The following is a 27,545-nucleotide window of genomic DNA, read 5'->3' on the forward strand; positions in this document are numbered from 1 at the left end:
ACTTCAGACTCTAAATCAACTGCTCTTCTTCCTCAGAATAGAAATAACAGCAATATTAATTGGGCATTGACTTGTGATAGGCATATTAAACTAAACTGAGAGGTAGAGAAAACAATGTCTTCTTCCACAGATAATCAGGAGTTAAATATTTTTGTTAGTTCTGTAGTACTTTATTTCTGAAGATCTATCGTACTTCGAAAACCCATTTTCATGTGGGTTGCAAATAGGACTTTTTCTTTCCATTGCCAATCTGTTGTTTATGTTTTTTGTTTGTTTATTTTGTTTGTAATCTTAAAGGATACAGTATCTGTAGATGGCCAAACCCACTTCTAAGAAGTGAAAATGGGAGGAAAAAGATCTAGCTATGTAACAGGGGAAACAACCCTGGATTTACATTCACATTAACTTTGTTCTTAACATACAAAAGGGAATATCTAAATCATGCTATGTAGCCTCATAGTTTGGACCGCGTCTTAACAACCTGCAACTTGAACAAAATGAAGAGTATGTTACTTTCACGTAAAGGGTTTTGTTAATCATCCTAGTACCAGTTTCTCTTTCCTAAAGGTCGGGATGTTTGGTATAGTCATGGTCAGTTTCCTGCATCCACTTTAACCAAGCGAGAAGAAAATGTTATTTATATAAGAAAACTCTTATTAATTTAATATGATCTATAAATATGACTCTAAGCATTATCACTGTTATTTCACTCTAGTATTTCCTGCATTCCTTGAATAGCAGCAGAGTCTAAAAAAGCATGGACTATTGGGAGTCCCCTTTTCCTAAAACTCTAGATAGTTGCATTATCATTATGTATGCACTCACTCCTTAGTAGGCAGGTACATAGAAGATTCTCTAAATGAGGAGTTGTTGTTTGTTTGCTTTTTTTATATTTCCTCTCCACCTCCACAATTGGGTTCAAACTTTCCTATTTCCTTCTTTCCAGATATGATACAGATATGGATATGACATAAGATAACATTGCTCTGAGAATTAAATATTTTTAAGTTTTTTGGACTTTTTAAGAAAGATTTTCAAAATTGTCTATAAATCCATTTATATGCTCACCAAACAAATATTTATCAGGTCAATACCATCCGCCATGCACTATACTGGTATACTAGTAGGCTATGAAGACCTACATAGGTAGACAGACATACTGACTTTCTAGATCTTAAGTGCTTAAATGCAGCCAAAAATGGAAACATAATCATGAATAAGTTGATATTCTTTTTTTGAAATATATTAGTAGAAATCCAAATTTCGTGTATGACTGACAATAGATACAAATTGCATATGAGAAATAGTGTGCAAAAGTTCAAAATAGCCTTTTCACAAATAACTGTGAGGTTTTGTAATTTTTAAATGGGTTGATACACAAACTTTCTTGTGGACATGTTAGAGTGGCAACTACTACATCTTCAAAGACACCTCTCATTAATCCTGCTCTGTGAACCCCAAGTCCTCTAGGGTTTCCAGGATAGGCAAATGCTGTGCCACTGTTGGAATTTCTAGTAGAGGTGAGTCTGAAAGGTGATCTGCTCCCAGTCCATGAACTGAGTTATCCTACATAGCTAGTCCACTCTGAGCATACATTGGGGGTACAGATCCACCAAAATTCATGTGATTGAAAGGCCCAAGTGGAAGCAGAATGTTTCATCATTTGCTCTGAGTACATCTGATTACTAACAATAGATAAAATGTCTAGAGTTCCCCAGGAATCTCATCAGAATCACAAGTCATCAAGCCCTACAAGCTGAACTTAGTCCTTAGGCATATTTTGTTTGGCTTAAATTTTTTTTATGTTTAACTAATTGCCAACTAAGAGTTATGAAATTTTGAAAGAATTCAGTTTCTGACTTTCCTTGAAAAATTAAGGGAATGGAGAAGATCTAGCTACATCGGATTCACTTTCTCACATGCCAACAACTGGCCAGAGCTGAGTAGTAGTTGCCCCATTTTGAAAGGGGAGGAGTTCTCCGATAGACTGTGGTCTTCACAACCTTCTGTTGTCTTACACTGAGCCCGCTCTATATTAGTGAGTTTGAAATAGTTTGCTTAAAATTTCAGGTCTGGGATGTGTGGGCTCTAGAGTTTTCTGCTCTAGACTTTTTCTGGGACAGGATGTCCCAGGCCTTGGTGTATGCCAAGCCGGCACACTCAGAAGACTAAATCATTTCCTTTTATGCAAAACAGCATCGGCCCAGCACACCTCAAGCTGTCGCAGTCTACCTCTTAAAGCAATGTCACGTTCTACCTACTAAAGCAGTGAAAAGGGGAGAAGGAGACCAGATAGATTTAATTTCAATTTTTTTGGTACTTTGATAACCACCAATTACTAGCTCTTTAACACTTTTAACTGTTTGAAAATGACTGCCAAGAAAATTTTCAAAAGCATTCTTTATAGTAACCGTGGAACTATTAAAGAAAGGCTTTTTATGTGATGATAATTCGTTTTATGTATTACAAATGGCTGACAAAATGTATTCTTTTTGGTTTCTCTTCACTCAATCTCTACATCTGTTTTTTTTAGTAATAGTTGTTGGATTTTAATAAAATACTGATCCTTTTCTATTATTTCTTTCATCTTCTGAATATATTTGTTCTTTCATAGATGGTGGTAGCAGGCACCATCATAATTCAGAATATTGGAGGTAAGCAACTGAAAGTGAACTGCTTGTGCATAAATGCGTTGGAAATGATTTCTTCGTTTTGGTTATTGCCCGACTATGGGTCTAGCTGGGAGCCTGAATCTCTGCAGACAAAGGTATCTTCAGAAACCCTCAGTGTTGTCCTCATTTCTCTCTCTCTCTCTCTCTCTCTCTTTTAGATCCTTTTTATTTGCAGGCCTTAGGGGACAATAGCTTCTAAATTTAGTTTCAGGTAAACCCTTAATTTAAATTCTTGTTATTGGGTCTGCAGCACACCTCTAAAGCATTGACTTTCTGTTAGTTGCGATAGTTGTAAGACACAATTTGGAAAACTCTTCCGATGATTCTAAACTATTTCCCCTCTACTTTTGTCCTAATTACCCCATTGGCAGATACTGCTTCAGAGGGAGTGATGTTTCTTGGGCTGTGAACAATCCGGGGTAGACAAGCAATATCGTCTTACAACCAAGAAATTTAAAATGACAAGGTAGTTTAAAAAACAAACAAACCTGAAACAAATAAGAACCATTCTCACATTTACCTTGTATCTTGTTTTCATTAAAAAAGACCCCAATAATTGGGGTGCCTGGCTGGCTCAATTGGTTAAGTATCTGACTCTTGGTTTTGGCTTAGGTCATGACATCACGGTTTGGGAGTTCAAGCCTTGTGTCAGGCTCTGCCCTGACAGCTTGGAGCCTGCTTGGGATTCTCTCTGTCCCTCTCTCTTTCTGACCCTCCCCCACTCACACTGTCTCTCTCTCTCAAAATAAATAAACTTAAAGAAAAAAAATCCCAGTATTGAGAACCATGTAGAAATGAAAGTTACTGTTAATTATAGACAGTTACTGACTAAATGTATTAAACATTTCAATCCAAAATGGAATATTTTCTGTCCCTCATTATTCTGTCTGATTACTAAGAACCATCACATTTTGTTTAGATTAGGTCGAACTATTGTTTGCATTTTATGTAGAATTTTCAATCCAGGAATTTGGATCTAAATTTGTGACCCTGCCAAAATGCCTGCTGTTATATTCTTGGTATCCTTCATTTTGATCCTTTCCTTGTTCTCTAATCTTGCATCTAACTATTATTGTACATGATATATTTTAGCACTTGTTATTAGATATGAAGTTATTTCTGTGTATGCTTTTCTCCCTTACTATATATGTGTGTGTGTGTGTGTGTGTGTATGTATATATACATATTTTTTGAGAGAGAGGGAGACAGTGTGAGCAGGGGAGGAACAGAGAGAGAGGGAGACACAGAATCCGAAACAGGCTCCACTCTCGGAGCTGTCAGCACAGAGCCCAACATGGGGCTCGAACTCATGAACCTCAAGATCATGCCCTGAGCTGCAGTCAGATGCTTAACCAACTGAGTCACTCAGGCATCCCTCCCTTACTATATTATAATCTCCTAGGGCAAGGACTATCTCTCATTTCTTTTTGTATTCCTAGAACCTAGCACAATACCTGGGGCATGATAGACCTTTGCTGAACTGAACAGAGCTGAATATTATTTGTATGAGCTATGTCCAAATACTTTTTAATATTCTATATATATTTATCAAGAAAAAGAGAAAAAGGAATGGTGAGCTGAACTACTCATTAGCTTTAAATATTTGAAAAGCTGAACAAGAAATTAAAAGAAAAATGTTCTAGAAAAAGAATCTCCTAGAAAGGATTCTTGCATCTGGTAACAGATAAATCATTAATTTTCTCAACTCTAAGTATGTTGATTTGCTTACTTGCTTTATATTATAACCTTTTTTAGAAAAAAGTGAGAGGCAGTCACAGCAATTTTTGATGTCCCTCAAATTCAGCAAAGCGGATAATGCTGCTTTAGTTTTTAGAATAATATCCTAATGATTTTCTTCACCTTGGCTAAAAGTTTATTTATTGAAAGCCCACTAAGTAATAACTGAAACATATTTCTAGAACTGTTTTCTGTTGTCTTAGCCAGATATGCATAAATCATTCCTTTGTTATAATAGAAGTCGAAGCTTGCTCTTGTGAGCAGATCACTGGGTTGGAAGTCAGGGGCCTTGGATTCTGTGCTCTGGCTCACTCACTCTCTTGGCTTCAGTTTCTTCTTAAATTGCTATGGGAATAGGATGGGAAACTAGGAGCTTATTAAGGTCCCTTCTTACTCCAAAATTCAAATTCCACACTTTGGGAGGGCATGTTAACTCCTTCAGAATATTGAAATATTTTTATTACAGGTAAGTTCAGTAGGAGGGTTATACTTGGTTCAAAAGATGACTTGGTCTTTTCTTAGGTGTCTCTAACAAATCTGCAACTATTGCTCTAAAAGCTTTCGTGGATGTTGTTATCAGAAAAAGGGAGTCTTGGTTTTTCAACTACCTGTCAGGGCAGCTGCTGAGCCTCTGGGGTTAAAGTCTAGGAACTCTGGTCTTAAGAAGTAGTTTTTTCGTGTTTTTTTTTTTTAAGTTGTATTTTTTTTTTAACATTATTTTGAGATAGAACGCACGCGAGCGCATGTGCGCTTGCCTGAGCTGGGGAGACCAGGGGAAAGAGAGCAAGAATCCCAAGCAGGCTCTGTACTGTCAGCCTGAGTGCAACGCATGGCTCAAACCCACCAACTAAACAGAGAGATCGTGATTTGAGCCAAAACCAAGAGTCAGATGCTTAACTGACTGAGCCACCCAGGTGTATGTTTTTGATTGATGCAAGTTGGTTCTGTGGAAGTCCTAAACGAGTACTTACTAGATTCTGTATGCTTGAGAAGCCCAGCATACTTATCCGGGAGGTTCTTTACTATGTTGTGCATATGACTTATTTAATGTTATTTCCTCAAACTGGATTTTGCCTTTCTCTTTGTCAATTAGAAATATGTTGGATATTTATAAGATGATATGAAGTATATAGCATCACAGATAGAATTTTTGTACTTCTTACATGCCCATCTGCATGTAATTTGGTTCCAGTAGCATTTTCTGAAAGATAGGATGATAATTATTGGTATAAATGGCTGAGTTTTTGTATTGATTATTTAGAACTGAAAAATGACTATAATAGATCCTCTCTAGATCAGACATTCTACTACACATTTTAGTTGTACTTACAGCAACTCTTCAAGGGAGATGATGTTATCCTCATTTTACAGAGGAAGAGGTCAGTGTGTAGAGAGAATAAATAACTTGCTTACATTTACCCTTTAATAAAGCTGGGACTCAACTTCACTCTCTCTACTGCTAAAGACTTTATTCTTTCTGCTGTGATATAGTAAGTGTTTGAAAATCTGTGAAAATACTAAATGTTGAGGATTTTTAAAACTCCTTGGGGATAAGAACTATGTGTTTTCATTTGTTTTCCTAACTTGACCTAATTTCTAGTAGAGAAACCCAATAATATTTGTTGAATTTTAAAAGTTCTACTTAAAAGCCTAAGATTTTGCCTTAAAGAGACCATTTTATATACTACATTAATGATAGAAATTTGAAAGCCCAGAGAATGATTTGTAGATTAGAATTATATAAAAATTAAAAGGCTGAAAGTATTGAGAGTTAGATCTTATTTATATAAAATAGAATTAAAATATTTTGAAATCTGTTATTTTGAGGTAATCATATTTTATTTTATTTTATTTTACTTTACTTTTATTTTATTTTACTTTTACTTTTACTTTTAAACATTTATTTATTTTTGAGAGACAGAGACAGAGCATGAGCAGGGGAGGGGCAGAGAGAGAGAGGGAGACACAGAATCCGAAGCAGGCTCCAAGCTTTCAGCACAGAGTCTGATGCGGGGCTTGAACTCACAAACCCTGAGTTCATTACCTGAGCCAAAGTCCAGCGCTTACTGACTGAGCCACCCAGGCGCCCTGGTAATCATATTTTAGATTAATGCTTCTTAACTCTTCTAGTCTTTGTAACATTTAAACATTTTTCAGTTTTCTTAGGATTCTGTGCCCCTGATGAATCTATGAGAAATATGGAAGAGGGAGATCTTTAAAGTCAAAATGATCATGAATTGCCCTTTTTTTAAAAAAAATTTTTTTTAACATTTATTTTTGAGAAAGAGAGAGCATGAGTTGGGGAGGAGCAGAGAGAGGGAGACAGAGAATCTGAATCAGGCTCCAGGCTCTGAACTGTCAACGCAGAGCCCGATTATGAATTGTTCTTGATCAATATTTGTTACATGGATGTGTCAGTAAAGACCCAGCGTATCCCCTACATCTCTTTATTACATAAATCCAAGTAATTTGCTCATTCATTTGTGTTCTTAGTATCTAGCATATAATAGACATTTCATAAGTAATATTTATTATGGGAAAAAAGGAAGGAGTAAGAGGAGGGAGAGAAGGAAAAGCCAGCGGCCTGGCTTGGTGCTTCTTTAGGAGGAAGAGAATTGATCAACTGGCAAGAGGGACTATGGAATATTATAAGTGAGGATATAGCTCCTTTAGGAAAGAATTTACTGTCAGAAAACCTTCTTTCCCCCAGGACCAATGAGGCACCAAGTATTAGTCACAGGGCACTGATGTAGTCTAACAAATTGATTGGAAAAATATAGTGTCTTTGAATAATTTCTAAGGTTTAGAAAAAAATGTGACTCACTAAATATAGCACTCTTGTTCTAAGCTTTTGGAAACCTTTGCCTTTGGAATATGGAAAGCCCTCCAGTAAAATACTACTTCGAGGCAATTCCTTATCTCCTCCCAACACTAATGAATTCAGGGCCTGAAACAGGCCCCAGCAATAGCCCCCGGCTGGCCATTTCGTCAGGAGCTGGAGTGACATTCACTCAGAGTCATTGCTGCTGGGACACAAAGTCGGTAAAGAGACATCTGGAAGTTTTAATATTTAATGCTAGTACCGGCAAGAGAACTCTGGCTTAGGGTTTGAATTTGGTGGGCTACTAGTAAAAAAAGGAGTAAGAACTGTAGTGGCAAATAAATGTAGGTAATTTCCACATAGTCCTTCTAGCATTTTTGCATTATGAGATTCTTTTCCTAAAAACCAAAGTAAGTAGTTTCACATTCATTTGAACTCTCAATATAGACCACTTAGTAGGCTAAATATTGCTAGAAATCAAACAGTAAACACCAAGTCATTTTTAGTCAAGCCAGAGAAAGTCCTGTGGACTCCTAGAAGTGCATGATAAAGTGAAGTTAGTTGATGTTTTTTCTGGTTTTGTATTTCAGTCCTCTCAAAGTGTGGAAAGGTAAGTGGCTCCAAGGAGTACGTTAAATCCTTACTTTGCTCTTTATAAAATAAGAAGGACCACTATGGCTAGCATATTCTTTATTTAGTTCTTTAAAGCCCCAATTCCTTAAAGGAGATTAAAGATTGAATCACTGCTACATACTGTGAAAGGAGAACCTAAACATTAAGTAGTCTTACTGAAACTTCCTGAAAGTGCTAGAATGATCCAGATTTTCCAGTCTGGCACAGGCCCTACAAACCTACAAGACCAGCAGTCTTGATTAACACCTCAGTTTGACAATCTGTTTTAGAAGAAACCCCACAGCCCTTGTTTGTACTCAAACAGGACAATTTCTAAATCTCATCGTCAGAAAGGTATAAATAAGATCGTTTTCAGTTGAGATCTATAAAAATTTCAAAGTCTCAGTATTTGTAAAATTCATGATTTAATGTTAGATAAATTAGAAGCTATTTATTTTTATTTTCTGCCTGTATTTTTGTTTTTGTAGGATGATGAACTCATTTTAGATGTACTAGTTTGTATTGTCCCCTGGGAGACTGGGATTGGACGTGCTGTTTCAACGCCATCTGCTGGTCAGCTCATCTGTGGACATACTACAGCTTTTTTGAACCTGAACAGTATGTCCAGAAATTCTGGAAAGCACTGCCTTAGAATAGGAAGGATATAGGAAATTTGGAAGGAGTTTTTTTTTCATAAATACATACTTTGACAAAATTTACTGGCAACATGTCACTTTAAAAAGGTTTTGAAAGTAATATATTTCTTAGTAATGATTTTTTAAAAATTATTTGAGTGGATAGTGGTATAGTGGATGCATAATGTTACATTAGTTTCAGGTGTACAACTTTAAGTGATTTGACATTTTTATTTTTTTATTTGATTTTTTTAATTTTTTTTAACGTTTTATTTATTTTTGAGACAGAGGCAGAGCATGAACGGGGAAGGGGCAGAGAGAGAGGGAGACACAGAATGGGAAGCAGGCTCCAGGCTCTGAGCCATCAGCCCAGAGCCCGACACGGGGCTTGAATTCACGGACTGCGAGATCGTGACTTGAGCTGAAGTCGGACGCTTAACCGACTGAGCCACCCAGGCGCCCCAACATTTTTATATATTATTCTATGCTCACCACAAGGGTACCTACCATCTGTCCTGTTATATTGCTCCTACAATATCTTTGTATTCATTATGTATTCAGTGTATGTATTCATTATGCCATTTATACCCATGACTCACTGAAGTTCAGTTAGAGGATTTTAGAATAGTAAATATTCTGGTCCCATTGTGTTCAAATTTGAGATCTTGATAAATGATAATGATATACATTTTCTTAGGGTTATGGGAGAAAATTTCCTCCATGTATTTTGATTTCCATTTGTGTACAAATTAAGGAAATGACATTTTTCAGGATTTTAGAAAAAGAGATTGTATTGTGTACTGTTTTGAGTGAGGATAGCCTTTCAGTGGCATTTGGACATTTAGGAGGAATACTGGGTTAATAAGACATGTTGAATAGAATAAACCAGTTGCTATCCATGACTAAAAACATGTTTGAAGTAAAATTGAATCTCTCAGACGGAAAGGCAAACTTATTATTTCCTCCCATAGTACATCTGTTTAGGGCTGGCTGACTAATCCTTTGAGAAGTTGCTGAACTTCCTCCAAGTGCTGAAAACCTAATTCTGTTTTAAAAATAGCTGTATGTAATCTTATCTTCATACGTGTATTTTAAGAGTTTAACAAAAAGGATAATTATTTTTACAAACTAATGATTTGTTAGACCTAGATTCCAGTTGAGGCTTTCTTTTTTTTCTTTTTTTTTTTTTAAGGAGTCCTGGGAAAAGTAGTCCAGAAGAATACAGGGTTTTTGGGAAGAGAGATTGGTCTGTTGTTTTAATTTTTTTTTTTTTTTTTACATTTCAGTTTGATGTTAATATCTCAAATATGTGAGAATAGGAAACTTTCTCCTGTGAATTACAATAATAGCTGTAGATGCATTAGAATCATAGAATCATGCAACAGGGTCCCTCATGAAACTCCTTAGCTTGTCTGAGAAATCTTGTACTAATAACTCTACCAAACCAGCTACAAAGCTGAAATAAATTACATTGAAAATACGTGTCAAAGTATCAACCTAAGTGTTTTTAAAGTCAACCTAAGTGTTTTTAAAACTTCTAACTAATTTCTTTGAACTCCAGCATTCATAAGCAATTTGTAACTGAAATGCTCATGACGGAAGAAAAAATAATTCTAGGGAGTGGTCCTTTTCATAGACTACCCTTATTTTTTCTTTCCTGTGGTGGATTCTTCTTCACTTTGCTCCTGCACTTTTCCATAATAGTTAATAGTGCAAATTTCTCAAGCCAGACTGGCTGTTTATACCATTACCACCTTGGGCAAGTTACTTCTTTGTGCCTCCATATCTTTATCTGTGAAAGAAATACCTCACAGCTTTGTGGTAAAGGTTAAATGAGGAAATAACTTGCAGATCACTTAGAATACTGCCCAACATGGTATAGGCATCCCAAACCCAAAAGTGTTCACTGTTCTCATGGTTCTTCTCTCACAGGGCTCTTTCCCCTGTTCTGTATTTCTGGCATCTCTTCCTTCAATGTCCATGTTCCCAGCTCATGTGTTTCTCTTTTATGATTAGAGCAACCAATATTAATAGCTTACTACTTGCTATTGTCTAGTCAGATTTTACCCTATTTTAGTCATTTCTTAATATAACACTTGGTTCTCCGCATGGTTTTCAAAGAATACTTTCAACTTCTGTGTTTTGATTGGGTTGACAGATTTTTTTATTTCCTTCCCAGGGCAGTTTCCACTGAATGAGTTCTATTAGTTATGTTTAAAATGAAGGAGAAAAGAATACTTAGTTAATGTGGTAAACTAAGTGATTTGTAATGGCTTGAATACCTGTCATCAAGGTATGTCTTTTAGCACCAATTCTGGCTTGGTAGTGTGGGGGCCAGAATCACTTAACTATAACCATGGCTAAAATGGATGACCCTGGTACAACTATTAATTTAGAGTACAACATGGTATGTCTTGTATTAGGAGTCTATGCTATGTATGGATGTCAGCAAAAATCATTTACAAATTCTTGCTTATGAACTGTTTCTAAGATAGGTCTTTAAGCACTTCCTTATGTCATTAATAGAAGACATGAGACAAAAGGTGTGGCAGGCAGCTGTTTGATCTAGTGAACCTTTTGGTTATAAACAATGGATGTATGAGCTCTCCTGTTGATAATTATATCTTTAAAACTTTTTTTTTTTATTGAGCTAGTTGTCCTTTTTATGTGAATCTAATTAAGATGTATTTCCTAAGTTAATATATATTTGGTAGTCTGTTTTGCTTCTTCTCTGTATTATATATAATATGTTAAGGTGGTAGTCCTTGCATGGAAGTTTACTTGTGGTTAGGAAAAAATAATGAAGGCAGTGAAAAGGATAGTGTCTTTGTTTTCCTTGCTTAATCATGGGGGCTTTTCCTCATCAGGAGCTCTGTGGTTTTGTAGCTCTTAAAACAAACACCAGCATTCTCTAAGAAAGAAGCAGTATTTACATGTTGTATTATATCTTGTATGCTGAGATCTCTTTTTGAGAGAGAAACATATGTTTGGTGAGTTCATGTTTCTTGAAATATACATGATTCTTCAGACTGGAATGTAATGAAATAGGACTCCCATTTGAAAACCAAAGAGTTAAGGCTACAATAGAGGATAAAAGTGATCAAATGATTAGCCAGGGGCTAATAGAAATTCTGGGAAGAATGACAGATTGTGTATTAGAAAGAAATATGATATCATATTCATTGAAGCTTTTACAACTAAAGATCTAAAAGAAATAATAGAAAATTACTGAAAGAGATGAATGTCTGAAACTTTAGAAACGCACGTGGTGTTGGATTAATCCAAGCAAGAAAGACTGATGGGCGGATAATAAATTACAATTGTATAGGAAGTCTGCATTCCTTGTGTTCAAGGTACTTTTGTCTCTTTTTTTTTCCTTGCAAGATATATTTAAGCAGCTTGCCAGTTGCAGAAAATTCAGCTCATGATTTTCAACATCATACCATATGTGTATGATTCTTTGGAATAGATAAAGTATTATAAACAAGACCCCAAATCCTTGAGTGAAGGAGGTTAATCTAAACCTTCCTTCTGTTCTGTGCCAAATTGATAGCATTTTTCCTTTTGAATGAATGATACAGAACACCTTTTCACATACAATCAATTGCAATGCCCCAAAACTAAAAGAGTTTGAAGAAATGTCCTGTACTTCTGTTGGGCAAAAAGCTATACTTCAACAACCATACTAATGCGGGAAAATAAATAGTCATAAACTGGAAAATGTGTGTATACATAATGAATTTTCATTGAGGAGAGGTGAGTATTTACTTGGCTGTTCTAAATTTTATTTTGCCATGGGTACGTTACTTTACTAAAAAAAATTGTGTATGTGTGTTTGCATGTAATTATTGTCTATCTCCATATAAATTTATGTACAAAATAGTATATTTCCTTTTTTTCTTTCTCCAGTCGTCACATAGTACTGTAATAATTGTGGAGAAGTTCAGCTACGTTTACACATGTTGTTTGAGAAAAATGCATTCTTCTTTTTAAACATTTGAGCCTTTTAATCAATTTTTCACCAGATTTTTACCATTCAGACTTGGCATTCATTTGTGTTCTTAGTTTTTGTAGGTCCAAGGAGAAAGTAAAATGTTTCCTGAAATATAAATAAGTAATAAAATTAACGTGCGTACAGAGTACACTCTTTATTCTTCTTGGACATACTCTTGTTGGCCCTTTTTTAATATACACTTAATCTCTGGGGGAAAGAGAGATTATTACTCTGTTAAACTGAAGTTCTGACTCTAATCATCTGGGTTTCTATGTACTTAAACATGTAAGCTTAAACTCAAGTATTTACATATAAATGAGTTCTATGTTCTGTAACCATATTAAAATATTTCCTAATATATGATGGAAGGTTTATAGGATTTTTTTTATAGCTGCATCAGAAATGGGATCATTATTAAAATGCTTTAAAAACTACTTCTTTCTTGGATCCTGTCAGATCAAATGTAAGAAATAATGCTAGCTTCAGGTTTTGATTACATAATACAGATGAGCTCTGTTAATAAAATGGAATAAAAGTTGTAAGTTTTGTCCATTTAATATGCTTAGCACTTACCACTGAATCTTTTCTAATTAGTTTTAGAGGACAATTAAAAATGTAACTCATTATGCACTTTATTTTTATTTTATAATAACATGTGAATAATGTGTTGGGGGGAAGCAAAGAAATGGAGAGGAAGGGAGTGAGACTTCTTTGGGTGTGGGGGGGGTCTCTCTCTAGTACCTATCAAACTCCTGTTTCTGTATCAGTTGTTGCTAAACTAACCTCTAATGCCTTGAACAGGATTGATAACATACAAACGTGTGCAAAACATCAAAAAATTTTTCATTTATAAATTCCCTGTAATTAAGACCCTTCCTTTTACCTAAATAGTTTGTCTTGGGTTTGAAATGTAAACAAAGCATCTATAATGAGCTACCAGTTATTCTCTACACAGTTATTTATCTCCATTCCTGGCGTGTATATACCTTTGGGATAATGCAGTATGAGTTAATCTTCCACATGTTGTCAAAGCCCTAATGGACATCTGTGTTTCCGTATAAATTATTCTTTAAATGGTTAAGAAGTATAGAATTCTAATAGAAACTGTTTTTATCTTTTTTTTGCAGCTATGTCATCATATCTTGTAATTATTAAAACAGAGCTTCCTGCTGCTATTTCAGAATTTTTGTCAGGAGGCCATACTGGGTAAGAAAAAATATTTCCCGTTGTGTCCATTAATTTATTAATTCAATAAGTATTTATTCATCATATGGCATATTAGGCAAAGACAGGAAGGAACTGTTTCTTGGAGAAGAAAAAAGGAGAAATTTCTTCTTTTGATGAAAAAATGAGGTGGGGAATGGGGGTTAGTGGAAAGTCCTGCCCGTAAAGGTCTTAAAGAAAGGAGGGGAGTGGTTAATACTACTGTCGCTTTTCAGCAAACCACAGTGATAAAGTTACAGCCACACTTGTGAATTTCTATTCTAAAGCAGGGTTTGAAAAAATAAATGGTTTGCAGGGATTTAATTATTTCATTTCCTGTTTTTTAACAATACTATAAACAATACTAAACCACATTATACTTCCTTTCTCCCTTATTTAAAAAATACTGGGTTCTAAAGACTATTGACTCATCTCTTTTTATGGGAAAAAAACAATTCTGTTTTTCCTTGCACAGGAAAAGAAACTTTGTGAAGAATAAACTCGAAAAGACAGAATAAATTCTTTTAAATGTCATCAAGTTATTTCACATAATTTCTAAACCATAATACAAAAACCTATCAGACTTTTTGATATAATTATTTGGCTGTTGTGCTCTAATATGTGAACTTGTTCTGGACTGAAAGGCAAGTTTTCAAAATTAACTTTTTAGCTTTTGCAACTTGGCTTCCATGAAAAAACTCTACTTAGACAACTGCAAATACATATTTATAAGGAAAGTATGGTGTACTTCAGATCTGAATAGAAATCGAAGTCCTGCATGATTTTTCATCATCAGAAACTATTGTGCCTTTGTGTAGTACTTTACAGTTTATAGGGTTTCCACATTCATTATCACATTTGGTGTTCACAACTGCCTCATCTACAGCATTATCTAGTTACTTTTACATTTTATGCTCTTAGTTTGATGAACAATTGCTATAAGAAATAGCTGTGTTAAATTCACTTTTGCATCGCTGTGAAAATAATGAGGACAACTTCTGTTACTCAAAAAAATTCTATGTGACAGGTTTATTTTAAGGTTTAGGGCTAAGAACTCAAGGCCATGAGAAGTAGAATCAGGAATGTTAGACTAAGAGTAAGGAGACATGTTCTATCCATGTGACATTCAATGACCTCAAGAAGTTTTACTTCTTTTGGCCATATGACTTAATTCTGTGGTTTGGGTTTCTTCACCTGGCTTAATGGGGGTACCAGTGTTCTTAAGAACAACTTCTTAAGAAAGTTGTTGATATGATCAAACAAGATATTGTATATACAAATGCTTTTTGTAAGCTGATAGCATAGTGTAAATGAGGGGAATTAAGAAATTCCGTAATGTTGTGTGTCAAATATACCCGCAATTAAAAATAAAGAAATTTCAATAATAATAACTACATGAAAGGTGAATTTGCCCTGTTTGCTCTGCCAGGAAGGTCAGAGTCAAATTTGAATGTGTTGCATAAACTGTTAATCCTAATAGTTGTCACATGTGCTTTGCCTTCTTCTTGCTCCTGAATTTGGTGACTTCTGTTTAAATTTTTATTGTCATATGTCTTTGTGGAAAGAGAAGGGATAAAAATGTATATAAAATTACAGAAATAATTAAGGTAGCATAAGACAGAACTGCCACTAAAATTTAGGTCTTCTTTCTGTAAATGCGATACTTTTACCATAGCTTCAATTTAAATCAATTGCAATTTGCTTGGGATTTTTTTCTGGTTTGTCCAAAAAAAAAAAAAATAATAAACTCCCATCTTATTCATCTTAGTGGAAAATTGATTACAATGGTATTTTTATATGTCAGAAATCGATTTTTAAAGCTATACTTCAAAATACTGTGGCCAGTTTGTATCATCTCGGTTTTGGAAAATTGCACATCTCTTGGACAGCCTCATCTTGTTGTACATGAAATGTACATTTGCTTACTTTGGACTTCAGAATTTTGAAGAACATTAATAAGAGACTATATTAGTTGGTCAGAATATAGATAAATCATTAATCTTTAAAGCTTGATGCTGTAAAATAATTAAGAAACACATGTTATGGTAATTAACAACTGTCTAGGGCAGTGTATTTTAAAAGTTACATAGCAGTATTTCTTCTGAGTCAATATGATATTGATATACTTTTATTTTAGGGTTTGACAATAAATTGCAGTTAAGGTCTTTCAGGTGTGCTTATTTTCTGTGAGATTTGATGTACCTTTGTGAAATATAAACCTCTAAAAAGGTGTTATCAAAAAGAAACCGTATGTTCACAATATTCTGATTTCAAAAATTACTGTTAGAAGTCAGAAACTATAATACTTAATCCCAAACTTGTATGAGGCATTGGTATTTTTCACAGAATAATTTATATTTTAAAAATCTATGGCTGTTAAAAGTTGGAAGCTCTCTGTTAACATTTAATGATCTTGTCAGGGGAATATGATTGACACAATTAAGTTGTCTTGCATTTGAGTTACATAATTGATATGGGATGTGAGTAAGATCCTAATTCAGAACATATGATACTCTTGTTCCATTCCATTCGAGAATGAAATTAAAGCAACTTATAAATAAATCTGGTTTTCATTAAAATATGGAAAAAAGCATCTGCATGCCAAAGCATTTGCAATACAGCTAAGGATTTAAACTCTATATTTCATACTTGGAACATTTTTATCATATAGGATTAAATCCACAGATCAAACAAGTTTTTTAGGAAGTATAAAACTTTTTACTCTAATTCTTTTGGCTTAAAGGAATGTATATTTAGATTACAGTAGGAAAACAGGGGTTCGGTTAGATAATTCTTTTTCCCCCTTAGGAAAAAATTTACGGTTAGTATATTCTTCTAAAATTTTGATTTATAAAAGATGCTTATTTAATAGGTGCTTTTGGAGATTATGTTTTACTGGTTTGTATTTCTCAGGCTGGGTTTTATTTTGCAAGTTTTAATCACCTCTGTTCTTTGGAAACTATCCATCGCCAAACACAATTCAGTTGACTGTGACATGCACATCAAATCTAAACTAACTTTACTGTGCATTACTATATTGCCTTATGGTTGAATGGTAAAGAAAAGCACTATATCTGCAATTGGCTTTATTAATGTACCTTAATAAGAAATGATTAACCAGTAGCCAAGCCAGGGATAGAGAAATTATATTTTGCAATAAAGTTTTATTTGTTTGTTGGTTATTTATTTACTTTGAGAGAGAGAGCTTACGCCAGCAGGGGAGGGCCAGAGAGGAAGGGAGAGAGATTCCTGGACTATCAGCACAGAGCCTGCTGTGGGGCTCGATCTCACGAACCGTGAAATCATGACCTGAGCCGAGATCAAGAGTTGGACACTGAATTGACTGAGCCACCCAGGCACCCCAATAAAGTTCTTTTTATATCAGGAATTTAAAATCCAGTCCTGTGAAGAGGACAGTTTAAAGGAAAGCACCGTTCTGAGAAAAAGGAGGCAGTATCTGAGGCATGTGTTAGTCTGCACTAACATACCATAACTGTAATTCTGAGGGACTGCTGGGAGGAGGTGACATTGTCTTTAGTCCCACAGTTAAGTGCTTTGGGCAGTCTCATGGCTTTTGGACATGAGTGAATTGTTGTCTGATACAGTTGTAATACGTTGTATAACTTCAGGACTTAAAGTGTTCCTTTATTCTTACGCAAGAGAAAAGAGTCTTTGGTCCTAAAGATTAATATGCTCTCTGCACAACTCCACCTTCATGACAGTAGGAACAGCAGAACTGTCAGATGGAATCTGCTTTGGTGCTCCTTTGGGTCTTTTTTCTCCTGACACTGCAGTGGTCTGGGTCTGATATTGGGTCCCAGAAGGAGCGTGGTTTTAGGCAGAGAGCCCTGGGCTTTTTGCTGTTTTCAGAAATTTGGTGGCCAGGTGTTCCTCAATGAGGGGTATTTTGATGTTCCCATTTTGACACTTGAATTCAAGAGTGACTAGAAGAGGAACATGCCCAATATCATTTTGTATTCTTTTTTTTTTTTTTTTTGACATTTATTCCTTTTTTGAGAAACAGTGTGAGTGGAGGAAGGACAGAGAGAGAGGGAGACACAGAATCTGAAGTAGGCTCCAGGCTCTGAGCTGTCAGCACAGAGCCCTACACGGGGCTTGAACTTATGAACTGTGGGATCATGACCTGAGCTGAAGTCGGACGCCTAACCGACTGAGCCAAGCAGGTGCCCCGTCATTTTGTATTCTTAATATGTGTGCTCTTAGGTCCTCCTGCATACAGGAATTGAGAGGCGTGTGCAAACGCAGAGAGCACATCTTTGGGTCCATTAGTGCTAGAAATACTTGCGCATAGGTTTTTGGGTTCTGACACATGCATTTCCTAAAGACATGAATTAGAGTGAAAAAGGGAAAGGTATCATCATGGTGCTATTTCTGCTGCCGCTCCTTCTTTTGCTCTGTTTAAGAGGAAGTTGCTGGCACCCAACAATACCCGGGAAAGATACGTTACAGAGGACTTCCTCTTAAACCAGGGTACAAAAGGACACAGTGCATGATGAAGTCCATGTCGGAAGCCAGGGGTGGAAACCCATGTAGAGGAAAACCTTTTCTTTCTTTTTTCTTAAACTGAGATATAAATAACCTATGACATTGTATACATTTAAGGTGTACAACATGTCAGTACACTTCTGTATTGCAGTGTGATTACCACAGTCGTGTTAACTAACCCCTCCATCATGTTCTATTAAAGATCTACTCTCCTAGTAACTTTCAGGTATACATTATTGTTCACTACAGTCAGAAGGCTGTACATTAGATCCCCAGAACTTATTCATCCTCTAATTGCAAATTGTACCATTTAACCAACATCTCAGTTCCCTTGCCCACCCCCACCCTCACCCCTGGTAACCACCATTCTACTCTGTTTCTGTGAGTGTGGCTTTTTTTGATTCTACATATAAGTGATAAACGATAATGATCTTTTTTCTGCCTGACTTATCTCACTTAGCACAACACCCTCAGAGTCCATCCATATTGTCACAAGTGGCAAGATTTCCTTCTTTCTCGTGGCTGAATAATATTCCATTATTCCATATGTATATTATATATATGGCATATTATGTATGTGTGTGTGTATATATAGATAGATAGATAGATAGATACATATATACACACACATATCCCACATCTTTATCCATTCATCTACTGACAAACTCTTAGGTTGTTTCTATATCTTGGCTATTGTGAATAATGCTGCAATAAATATGGAACTGCGGCTATCTTTTCCATATCCTGTTTTCCTTTGGATATATCACCCGGAAGTGGCATCGCTGGATCATATGGTAGTTCTATTTTTAATTTTCTTAGGAACGTCCGTACTATTTTCCATAATGGCTGAACCAATTCGCATTCTCACTAACAGTGCACAGGGATTACTTTATCGCTACACTCTCACCAACACTTGCTATTTCTTGTCTTTTTGATACCCATACTAACAAGTGTGAGCTGATATCTCATTGTGGTTTTAATTTGCATTTCTCTGAAGATGAGTGATGTCGAGCTCCTTTTCATATACTTCTTGGACATTTGTATGTCGTCTTTGGAAGAATGTTCATTTCCTCTGCCCAGTTTTACATTTGCTTGTTCATTTTTTTTTTTTTTGCTATTGCTTTGTATGAGTTCTTTATATAATTTGGATATCAACTCCCTACCAAAGATATGGTTTCCAAATATTTTCTCTCATTCCATAGATTGACTCTTCGTATTGTTTGTTGTTTCTTTTGCGGTACAGAATCATTTTAGTTTGATGTAGTGCCACTTATTTCTGCTTTTGTTGCTTCTACTTTTGATGTCATGTCCAAAAAATAAATGCCAAAACCAATGTCAAGGAGTTACTTTCCTATGTTTTCTTGTAGAAGTTTTATGGTCCGATATTACACTTAAGTCTTTAATCCATTTTAAGTTAATTTTTGTGAGTGGTATAAGATAGGGGTCCTTTTTATTTTTTATGTATTTATCCAGTTTTCCTAGCACCATTTATTAAAGAAAATTTTTTCCCCATTGAACACTCTTGGCTCCCTTGTCAAATGTTATTTGGCTGTATATGGACACAGAGTTGTTTCTGGGCTCTGTTATTTGTTCTGTTGGTCTATGTGTCTATTTTAAGCCAGAACTATGCTATTTTGAATGGTATAGCAGCTTGGTAGCATAGTTTAGGATCAGGAAGTGTGAGTGATGCTTTGTTTTTTTCTCTCAGGATTGCTTTGGCTATCTGGGATCTTTTGTGGTTCCATACAAATTTTAGGATCTTTTGTTCTATTTGTATAAAAAGTGTCATTGAAATCTTGATAGGGAATATGTTAAATCTATAGATAGCTTTGGGCAGTATGGACATTTTAACAAATTAATTTTTCCTATCTATGAACATGGACAGGATAGCTTTTCATTTGTGTCTTTAATTTCTGTCATCAAAGTATTACAGTTTTCAGTGTATTGAATTTTCACTTCCTTGGTTAAATTTATTCCTACATATTTTATTGGTTTTGATGCTGTCATAAATGGGATTGTTCTTTTTCAGATATTTTGTTGTTAGTGTATAGAAATGTAACTGGTTTCTGTAAGTTGATTTTGTATCCTCCAACTTGACTGAATGTGTTGATAGTTCTAACAGTTTTTTGGTTGAGATTTCCTGTGTATAAAATCGTATAATCTGCAAATAAAAACAGATTTACTACTTCTTTTCCAATTTGGCTGTCTAGCTAGGACTTCCAGTACCATGTTTAAAAAGAGTGGTGAGATGAGGGGGTGGGGGGCGCCTGAGTGGCTCAGTCGGTTGGGCGTCCGACTTTGGCTCAGGTCATGATCTTGCAGTTTGTGAGTTCAAGCCCAGCATGGGGCTCTGTGCTGACAGCTCAGAGCCTGGAGCCTGCTTCAGATTCTGTGTCTCCTTCTCTCTGCCCCTTCCCCACTCATGCTCTGTCTCTCTCTGTCTCTCAAAAATGAATAAACATTAAAAAACATTTTTTTTAATAAAATTTTAAAAAAGAAAAGTGGTGAGATTGGGCACCCTTGTGTGGTTCCTGATCTTAGGGAAAAGCTTTCAACCTTTCCCTATCGAGTATGATGTTAGCTATGGGTTTGTTGGGTATGGCCTTTATTATGTTGAAGTATGTTCCTTTTATACCTAGTTCATTGAAGCTTTTATTATAAAAGGTTATTGTATTTTGTCAAATGCTTTTTCTCATATGTCGAGATGATCATATGATTTTTATCTCTCATACTATTAATGTGCTGTGTCACATTTATTGATTTACATATGTCCTACCACCCTTGTGTTGCAGGGATAAATTCTACTTGATCATAGTCTATGATCTTTTTAATGTGCCACTGAATTCAGTTTGCTAATATTTTTTTGAGGATTTTTGCATCTGTATTATTCAGGAATTTTGATGTGTAGTTTTCTTTTTTTTGTAGTATCCTTATCTGGCTTTGATATTAGAGTATTCTGCCCTTGTAAAATGAATTTGGGAGTGTTCCCTTCTCTTCAGAGTTTTGGAAGAGTTGGAGAAGAATTGACATAAATTCTTCTTTAAATATTTGGTAGAATTCATCATTACAACTATCTGGTCCTGGGCTTTTCTTTGTTGGGAAGTTTTTGATTACTGATTCATTTTCCTTATTCATTAGTGCTCTGTTCGTATTTCCTATTTCTCATGATTCAATTTTGATGTATGGTTCTAGGAATTTGTCCGTTTTCTTTTCTTTCTTTTTTTTTTTTTTTTTAATTTGAGAGTGCAAGTGGGAGAGGTGTAGAGAGAAAAGGAGAGAGAGAACCTTAAGCAAGCTCCACGCCCAGTGCAGAGCCCGACGCAGGGCTCAGTCTCATGACTATAAGATCACGACCTGAACTGAAATCAAGAGACGGATGCTTAACCAACTGAGCCATCCAGATGCCCCTATCCATTTTCTTAATTTAACAGGCCAGTGGGAGACTTCAGCTACATAGTAGAAAAAGAAGATGCATTTTCACTAACTGGGAATTCTGAGAGCATCTACCATATGATTTGGACAAATAATCCCTATTGTCTTTGATACTCTAGCTCCCATATTGGCATGAATTTTACTTTGTTACTATTGTGCGTGTGTATATATGTGTATGTTTCAGTGAAAAATGATTACAGGAAATTTAGAAAAGGCAGATAAAAAATAAAAATCATGCATAATACCATCTCTTACCTAATCATGGTTATTTCATTCCCTTTTAATTTTTCTCAAGCTTTTTTAAACATAGTTAATAACCATATATTTTATACTTTTATCATTTCCATTTCACTAAATTGTCTTTTTTTTAAAGCTGCATAACATTCCACTGAATATGCTGTTAATTGACCTAGTATTTTCTATTGTTAAATATATAGGACTTCCTGCCAGCTTCTTAATATTATAATAATGTTATATTCATAGTTTCATGCACATAGAATTCTTTATATTATAGATTATTTTCTTAGATTACCATATTTTTATTGCTTTTACTACATATTGTCATTGTTTTTCCAGAAGTAGTAGTAATTGACAAGATCACTAACAATGCGTGAAAGATCAACTGTGCCACATCCTTGAATATTGTTTTTAAAATAATTTTACTAGTTTAATTTCAACAGCCTCATTTTTATTTCTTAAATTAGCACCAGAGATTGGATTTTTCTTTGTGTGTATTTACTAGTTATACTTCTTGCATGAATTGTTTGTCCTTTACATACTAAAGTGAAATCTTTACTATTAAATTCTTGGGGCATTAACTCTAACGTTTTAAAACTTATACACGTGTATTTTATATTAGAAAATTGAAACCCATCTATATGTAAACCAGGAGAAAATAAAAATTGCTCATATCGCTACCACATAGACATATCTGCTTCTGGTATTTTAAATCTGTCCTTCTGACCGTTTTTTTTTTTTTTTAATGTTCACCCAATTTTCTTAAGTAATCAAATACATCATCACACACTTTTAACTTGCCTTTATTTCGTTTACTATGCTAATGCCTTTATATGAAAAATATAGTACTTTTTTTCCTGGTAATTCATGCTCTTTCTTGATAATTTGAAAAATATAGAAAACTGTAAAGAATAAAAATTACTCATCATTCTATCACCCAGAGATGATGGCTATCAATAGGTTGTAGTTCCTTTCCATTTTTAATGAATCTATCCTTTCCTCAAAATTGCTATCATGCTATATATATTTATGATGTTTACTGAGTATTCATTCCGTTATTATACTTACAAAAATTTCTTTTTTGAAATTGTTCCCTAGTCACATAATTTGTTTTAGAATTGTCATGGTCTTAAGGGCACCTAGGTGGCTCAGTAGTTAAGTGTCAAGCTCTTGGTTTCTGCTCAGGTCATGATCTCACGGTTCATGAGTTCAAGCCTTGCATGGGGCTCTGCGCTGACAGTGCAGATCCTGCTTGGGATGCTCTCTCTCTTTCCCTCTCTCTTTGCCCCTCCCTTGTCTCTCTCTCAAAAAATAAATAAACTTAAAATTTTTTTTAAAAAATTGTCATGGTATTAGATGTTTGTTTCTGATTTTCTGTATTTTTTTATGCAGTTTTTACCTTCACCAGTTTTGTGGTTACCTTGTCACTCCTCACCAACATTGACTATTATCTTACTTTTAAATATTTGCCAATTTGGTGGTTGAAAAATGGCATCTTATTATTTTGATACCTTTCTTAAATGAAGATTCATTAATAAGAATAATAGGATTTCACTAGAACGTATTTTACTAAAAGGAAGTAGACTTTTCTTAATGGGTGGTTGTAATGGTTGTGTGTGTGTGTGTGTGTGTGTGTGTGTGTAAACACAAACAGTGGATTCCTGTGCCTAAAATAGGACTTTTTTTTTTCTAATAGGCCTTGGTATCTTGATGGACAAATACTACTAATAATCATTTGTGTTGGCATTGTGTTCCCTCTTGCACTTCTTCCTAAAATAGGTAAGTCTTTAGAGAAGGGAACATTTTTTTGTTTGGAAGAGAGAGAAGATAATGTTAAGGGGTTTTTAAATTTCACAGTACCACATTTTTAGCAGAAGGGTGGTAGTGGTGAATAATTTTGAACTCGGACTTATTTTAGGTTGTTCAGCCTTCAGCCTTGCCTAGTTAGCCCATTACTTGGTTTGCAGTAGTATTTTGTCTGCCCTACTAAAATAAAATCTTTACAGCGGAACATTAAAGAGCAGCCTTTCCTTACAGTGTACCATTAGTGGTAAGCCTGTTCCAACTCTGCTGTACAGAGCTGCATAAATGATCTGTGACAGATAGTTGGAATGTTGTTATTCTCAGCCCTAAGCCCCAGATACCAAGCACTGTAATAGAAAACATGCCCAAGATGTATAGCTTTTGCTGTACGTTAGGAACACTTTCCTTATAAATTGCTTTTTATTTTACTGTTATTTTACAGGCTTTCTTGGCTACACAAGTAGTTTATCATTTTTCTTTATGGTGTTCTTTGCTGTTGTGGTAAGTTTGAAATAGAGTACATTGCTTATCTCCTCACTAAAATTGAACTTACTGTGTCAATGTCTTCTTTTTTCTTCAACTCTGTTTTCTGTTAGAGTTTTAATTCATTGTGTTGTTTAAAAAGCCCTTTAGGCCACAAAATTATTTCCTTTGTTGTATCTCTTTTGAAGAGGCTGAGCTAAAGCCACAGTTAAACTTCGGTATCTCTTTTGGTTCACTAGAGAGGAGAGCACACTGATTGTGTTAAAACCTAAGATGAAGTCTAGTTCTTTATGTAGGTGCATGTTTCAGTTTATTTCCATATAATGCTGTGTGTGTATGTGATTGAACTCTCCCTTGCTACTGAAAGATGAGTGAAAGGAAATGCTACCCAAATGAGCAACAACACAGTATACCAGCAGTTGAGCCATATTATAGAGCCATGGTTTCAAGCTATCACAACAATCTAGGAGGCATTTAATTTAGGTTACACTGTCTTCTGGGATACGAGGATAAAACAACTTTGGATTATTTAAATGAAGAGGAAGTGACCCTGGTTTTAGTGTCCAGAAATAGTTATACTTCAGTGGATGCTCTTAAAACTAAAATACTCAAAAGCGTTTTCATTTAATCATTTGTTGAATTTATCAGCGTTAAAAATCATTGCCCTCCCTCCCTCAGATTGTCTGACTTGTATCTTAGAAGTAAATGAACTGAACAGAGACTCTTTTCTCCCTCAGTTTAATTGAGATACAGTTGACATACAGCACTAAGCTGAAGGCGTACTGCATAAAGACCTGACTTACATATATAGCAAAATGATTACCACCACAAGTTTAGGTAACATCCATGAACATAGACTTTTTAGGCTCCACACTGGAAAGGGAAACCACAGTTATTTTCACCATAAGTGGATTTTTTTTTGCAGTGGTACTTTATTAATTTTTTGAGTATAGTTGACAAAAAGTGTTACATTAGCTTCAGGTATACAGCATAGTGATTCCATAAGTTAATACATTATGCCATATTCACCACAAGTGTTAGTACCATCTGTCACCATTCAACACTATTATAATATCATTGACTATATTCCCTATGCTGTACCTTTTATTCCCCGTGACTTATTCATTGCTTAACTGGAAGCCTGTATCTCCCACATCCCTTGACCCGTGTTGCCCATCCCCCTCCCCCCTCACCTCTGGCAACCCTCAGTTTGTTCTCCGTATGTATAGGTCTGATTCTACTTTCTGTTTATTCATTTGATTTTTTAGGTTCCACCTGTGTGAAATCATACGGTATTTGTCTTTTTCAGTCTGACTTATTTCACTTAGCAAACTACCCTCTAAATCTATCCATGTTGTTGCAAATGGCACTATCTCATCCTTTTTTGTTGCTGTGTGATATTTCATTATGTACACACACAACACCACATCTTCCTTATCCATTTGTCTATTTGAATATTTATGTTGCTCCCATATCTTGGCTATCGTAAATAGCTCTGCAGTAAACGTAGGGGTGCATATATCTTTTCGAATTAGTGCTTTTGTTTTCTTTGGGTAAATACCCAGTAGTGGAATATTGGGTCATATGGTAATTCTATTTTTAATTTTGGGGGGAACCTCCATACTGTTTTCCACAGTGGTTGTACCAATTTACGTTCCCTTCAGCAGTGCCTGAGGGTTCTTTTTTCTCTACATCTTCGCCAACACTTGCTATGTATGTCCTGTCTTTTTGATTTTAGGCATTCTGATAGGTGTAAGGTGATATCTCACTGTGATTTTGATTTGCATTTCCCTGATGATTAGTGACGCTGAGCATCTTTTTGTGTGTCTATTGGCCATCTGTATGTCCTCTTTGGAAAAATTCAAGTCCTCTGTTCATTTTTTAAATGGATTATTTTTTTGGCATGAGTTGTATAAGTTATTTATGTATTTTTGATATTAACCCCTTACCACATATATCATTTGCTAATATCTTCTCCCATTCAGTTTTGTTTTCTTGCTGGTTTACTTTGCTGTGCAAAAGCTTTTTATTTTGATGTAGTCCCAGTAGTTTATTTTTGCTTTCAGTTCCCTCGCCTTAAGAGACATGTCTAGAAAAATGTTGACGTGGCTGATGTCAGAGAAATTACTGCCTATGTTCTCTTCCAGGAACTTTATGGTTTCAGGTCTCACATTTAATCCTAAGTAGAGATCTTTAATACATTTTGAGTTTGTTTTTCTATATGGTGTTAGAAAGTAGTCTACTTTCATAATCTAATTGTTGAGAAGTATCTACAAGGTTAGGAATGACCTATGTATGCAAATGAACATATGGATGTGAAAGAGAATCAGTCTAGATAACATTGAATTTTTTCCTCACAGATAATTGGCAATCCAAGCATTGCATAGGTAAGAATAATTTGGTTTTTATAGCCGATAGCTTGAAGCATGTGAAATGTATTGATACAAGATGTCTATTGTAGTTTTCACAGTATTCATTTCTGGCAGGTACTCTTAAATTCGGTGCAGATTTCTTACTGTAGCAGTCATATGGAAATAATACCGTTTTTCTGCACTTATTCTAACGTTTTATAAACCATCTGCCCAGATTTTTACCTGTGAGCACAATTTAAATTTGATCTGCAATGAGACAATGAAGATATTGTACACCTTTTTTTTAATGCTCCTTCTAATTGTCATATTTATTTTAGACTGTCTAAGTAATTAGGTTTTGAAATACTAGTGGTTAGGGAAAGGAAGCCTGTATATATTAGCTCAGATTTTTTTGAAGGGTGTCAATGATTTCATTTATTATTTTTGTCAATTTGTGTTTGTAAATCTATATAATATCTATATTACATTTTTCAAAAAAAAAAAATCAGCCCAGAAATCTGTTTCTTAAATTACACTGCCTAAATAATGTAGGTAAAGCTTGCAGTCTTTTTAAAAAAAATCTGATCAAAGCCAGCTTTAATTTTTTATCCTCACACTTAAAAGGTTATCTGATGGCTACCATTTACCAATCCTAGCATTGGTTACTAGATAAGGAATCTTGAGGTAAATTTATCTTGTTTACCTAATGTTCAATTTCTGTCAGTTTATTTTTTTAATGTTTTATTTACTTTTGAGAGGGAGAGAGAGAGACAAAGCGCGAGTGGGGTAGGGGCAGAGAGAGAGGAGGACACAGAATCTGAAGCAGGCTCCAGGCTCAGAGCTGTCAGCACAGAGCCTGATGCGGGTCTCAAACCCACGAACCATGAGTTCATGACCTAAGCCAAAGTCAGATGCTTAACCCACTGAGCTATGCAGGTGCCCCCAGTTTCTATCAGTTTTAATATACACTGGTGTAAATAGCATTACTGACGATTTTGTATGAAATTCAGTCTCCTACACATCCCATGGAATCACGGGATAGAATCAGGAGACTCCACC

At 35.2% G+C, this 27,545-nt stretch overlaps 1 protein-coding gene across 6 annotated transcripts in view; it reads left to right on the top strand.

The window, feature by feature from the left end:
- SLC38A6 (solute carrier family 38 member 6) overlaps positions 1-27,545 on the top strand; it is a 75,907-nt gene that overhangs the window by 17,843 nt on the left and 30,519 nt on the right. For all 6 annotated transcript variants that reach the window (XM_053224521.1, XM_027065862.2, XM_015071825.3 and 3 more), the window contains 4 exons: positions 2,615-2,654; positions 13,599-13,677; positions 23,546-23,628; positions 24,095-24,153. In XM_053224521.1, the coding sequence (XP_053080496.1) occupies positions 2,615-2,654; positions 13,599-13,677; positions 23,546-23,628; positions 24,095-24,153 (261 nt within the window). The remainder of the gene's footprint in view (positions 1-2,614; positions 2,655-13,598; positions 13,678-23,545; positions 23,629-24,094; positions 24,154-27,545) is intronic.

Source organism: Acinonyx jubatus, chromosome B3 (assembly GCF_027475565.1).
Source record: "Acinonyx jubatus isolate Ajub_Pintada_27869175 chromosome B3, VMU_Ajub_asm_v1.0, whole genome shotgun sequence".
Classification (NCBI taxonomy): domain Eukaryota; kingdom Metazoa; phylum Chordata; class Mammalia; order Carnivora; family Felidae; genus Acinonyx; species Acinonyx jubatus.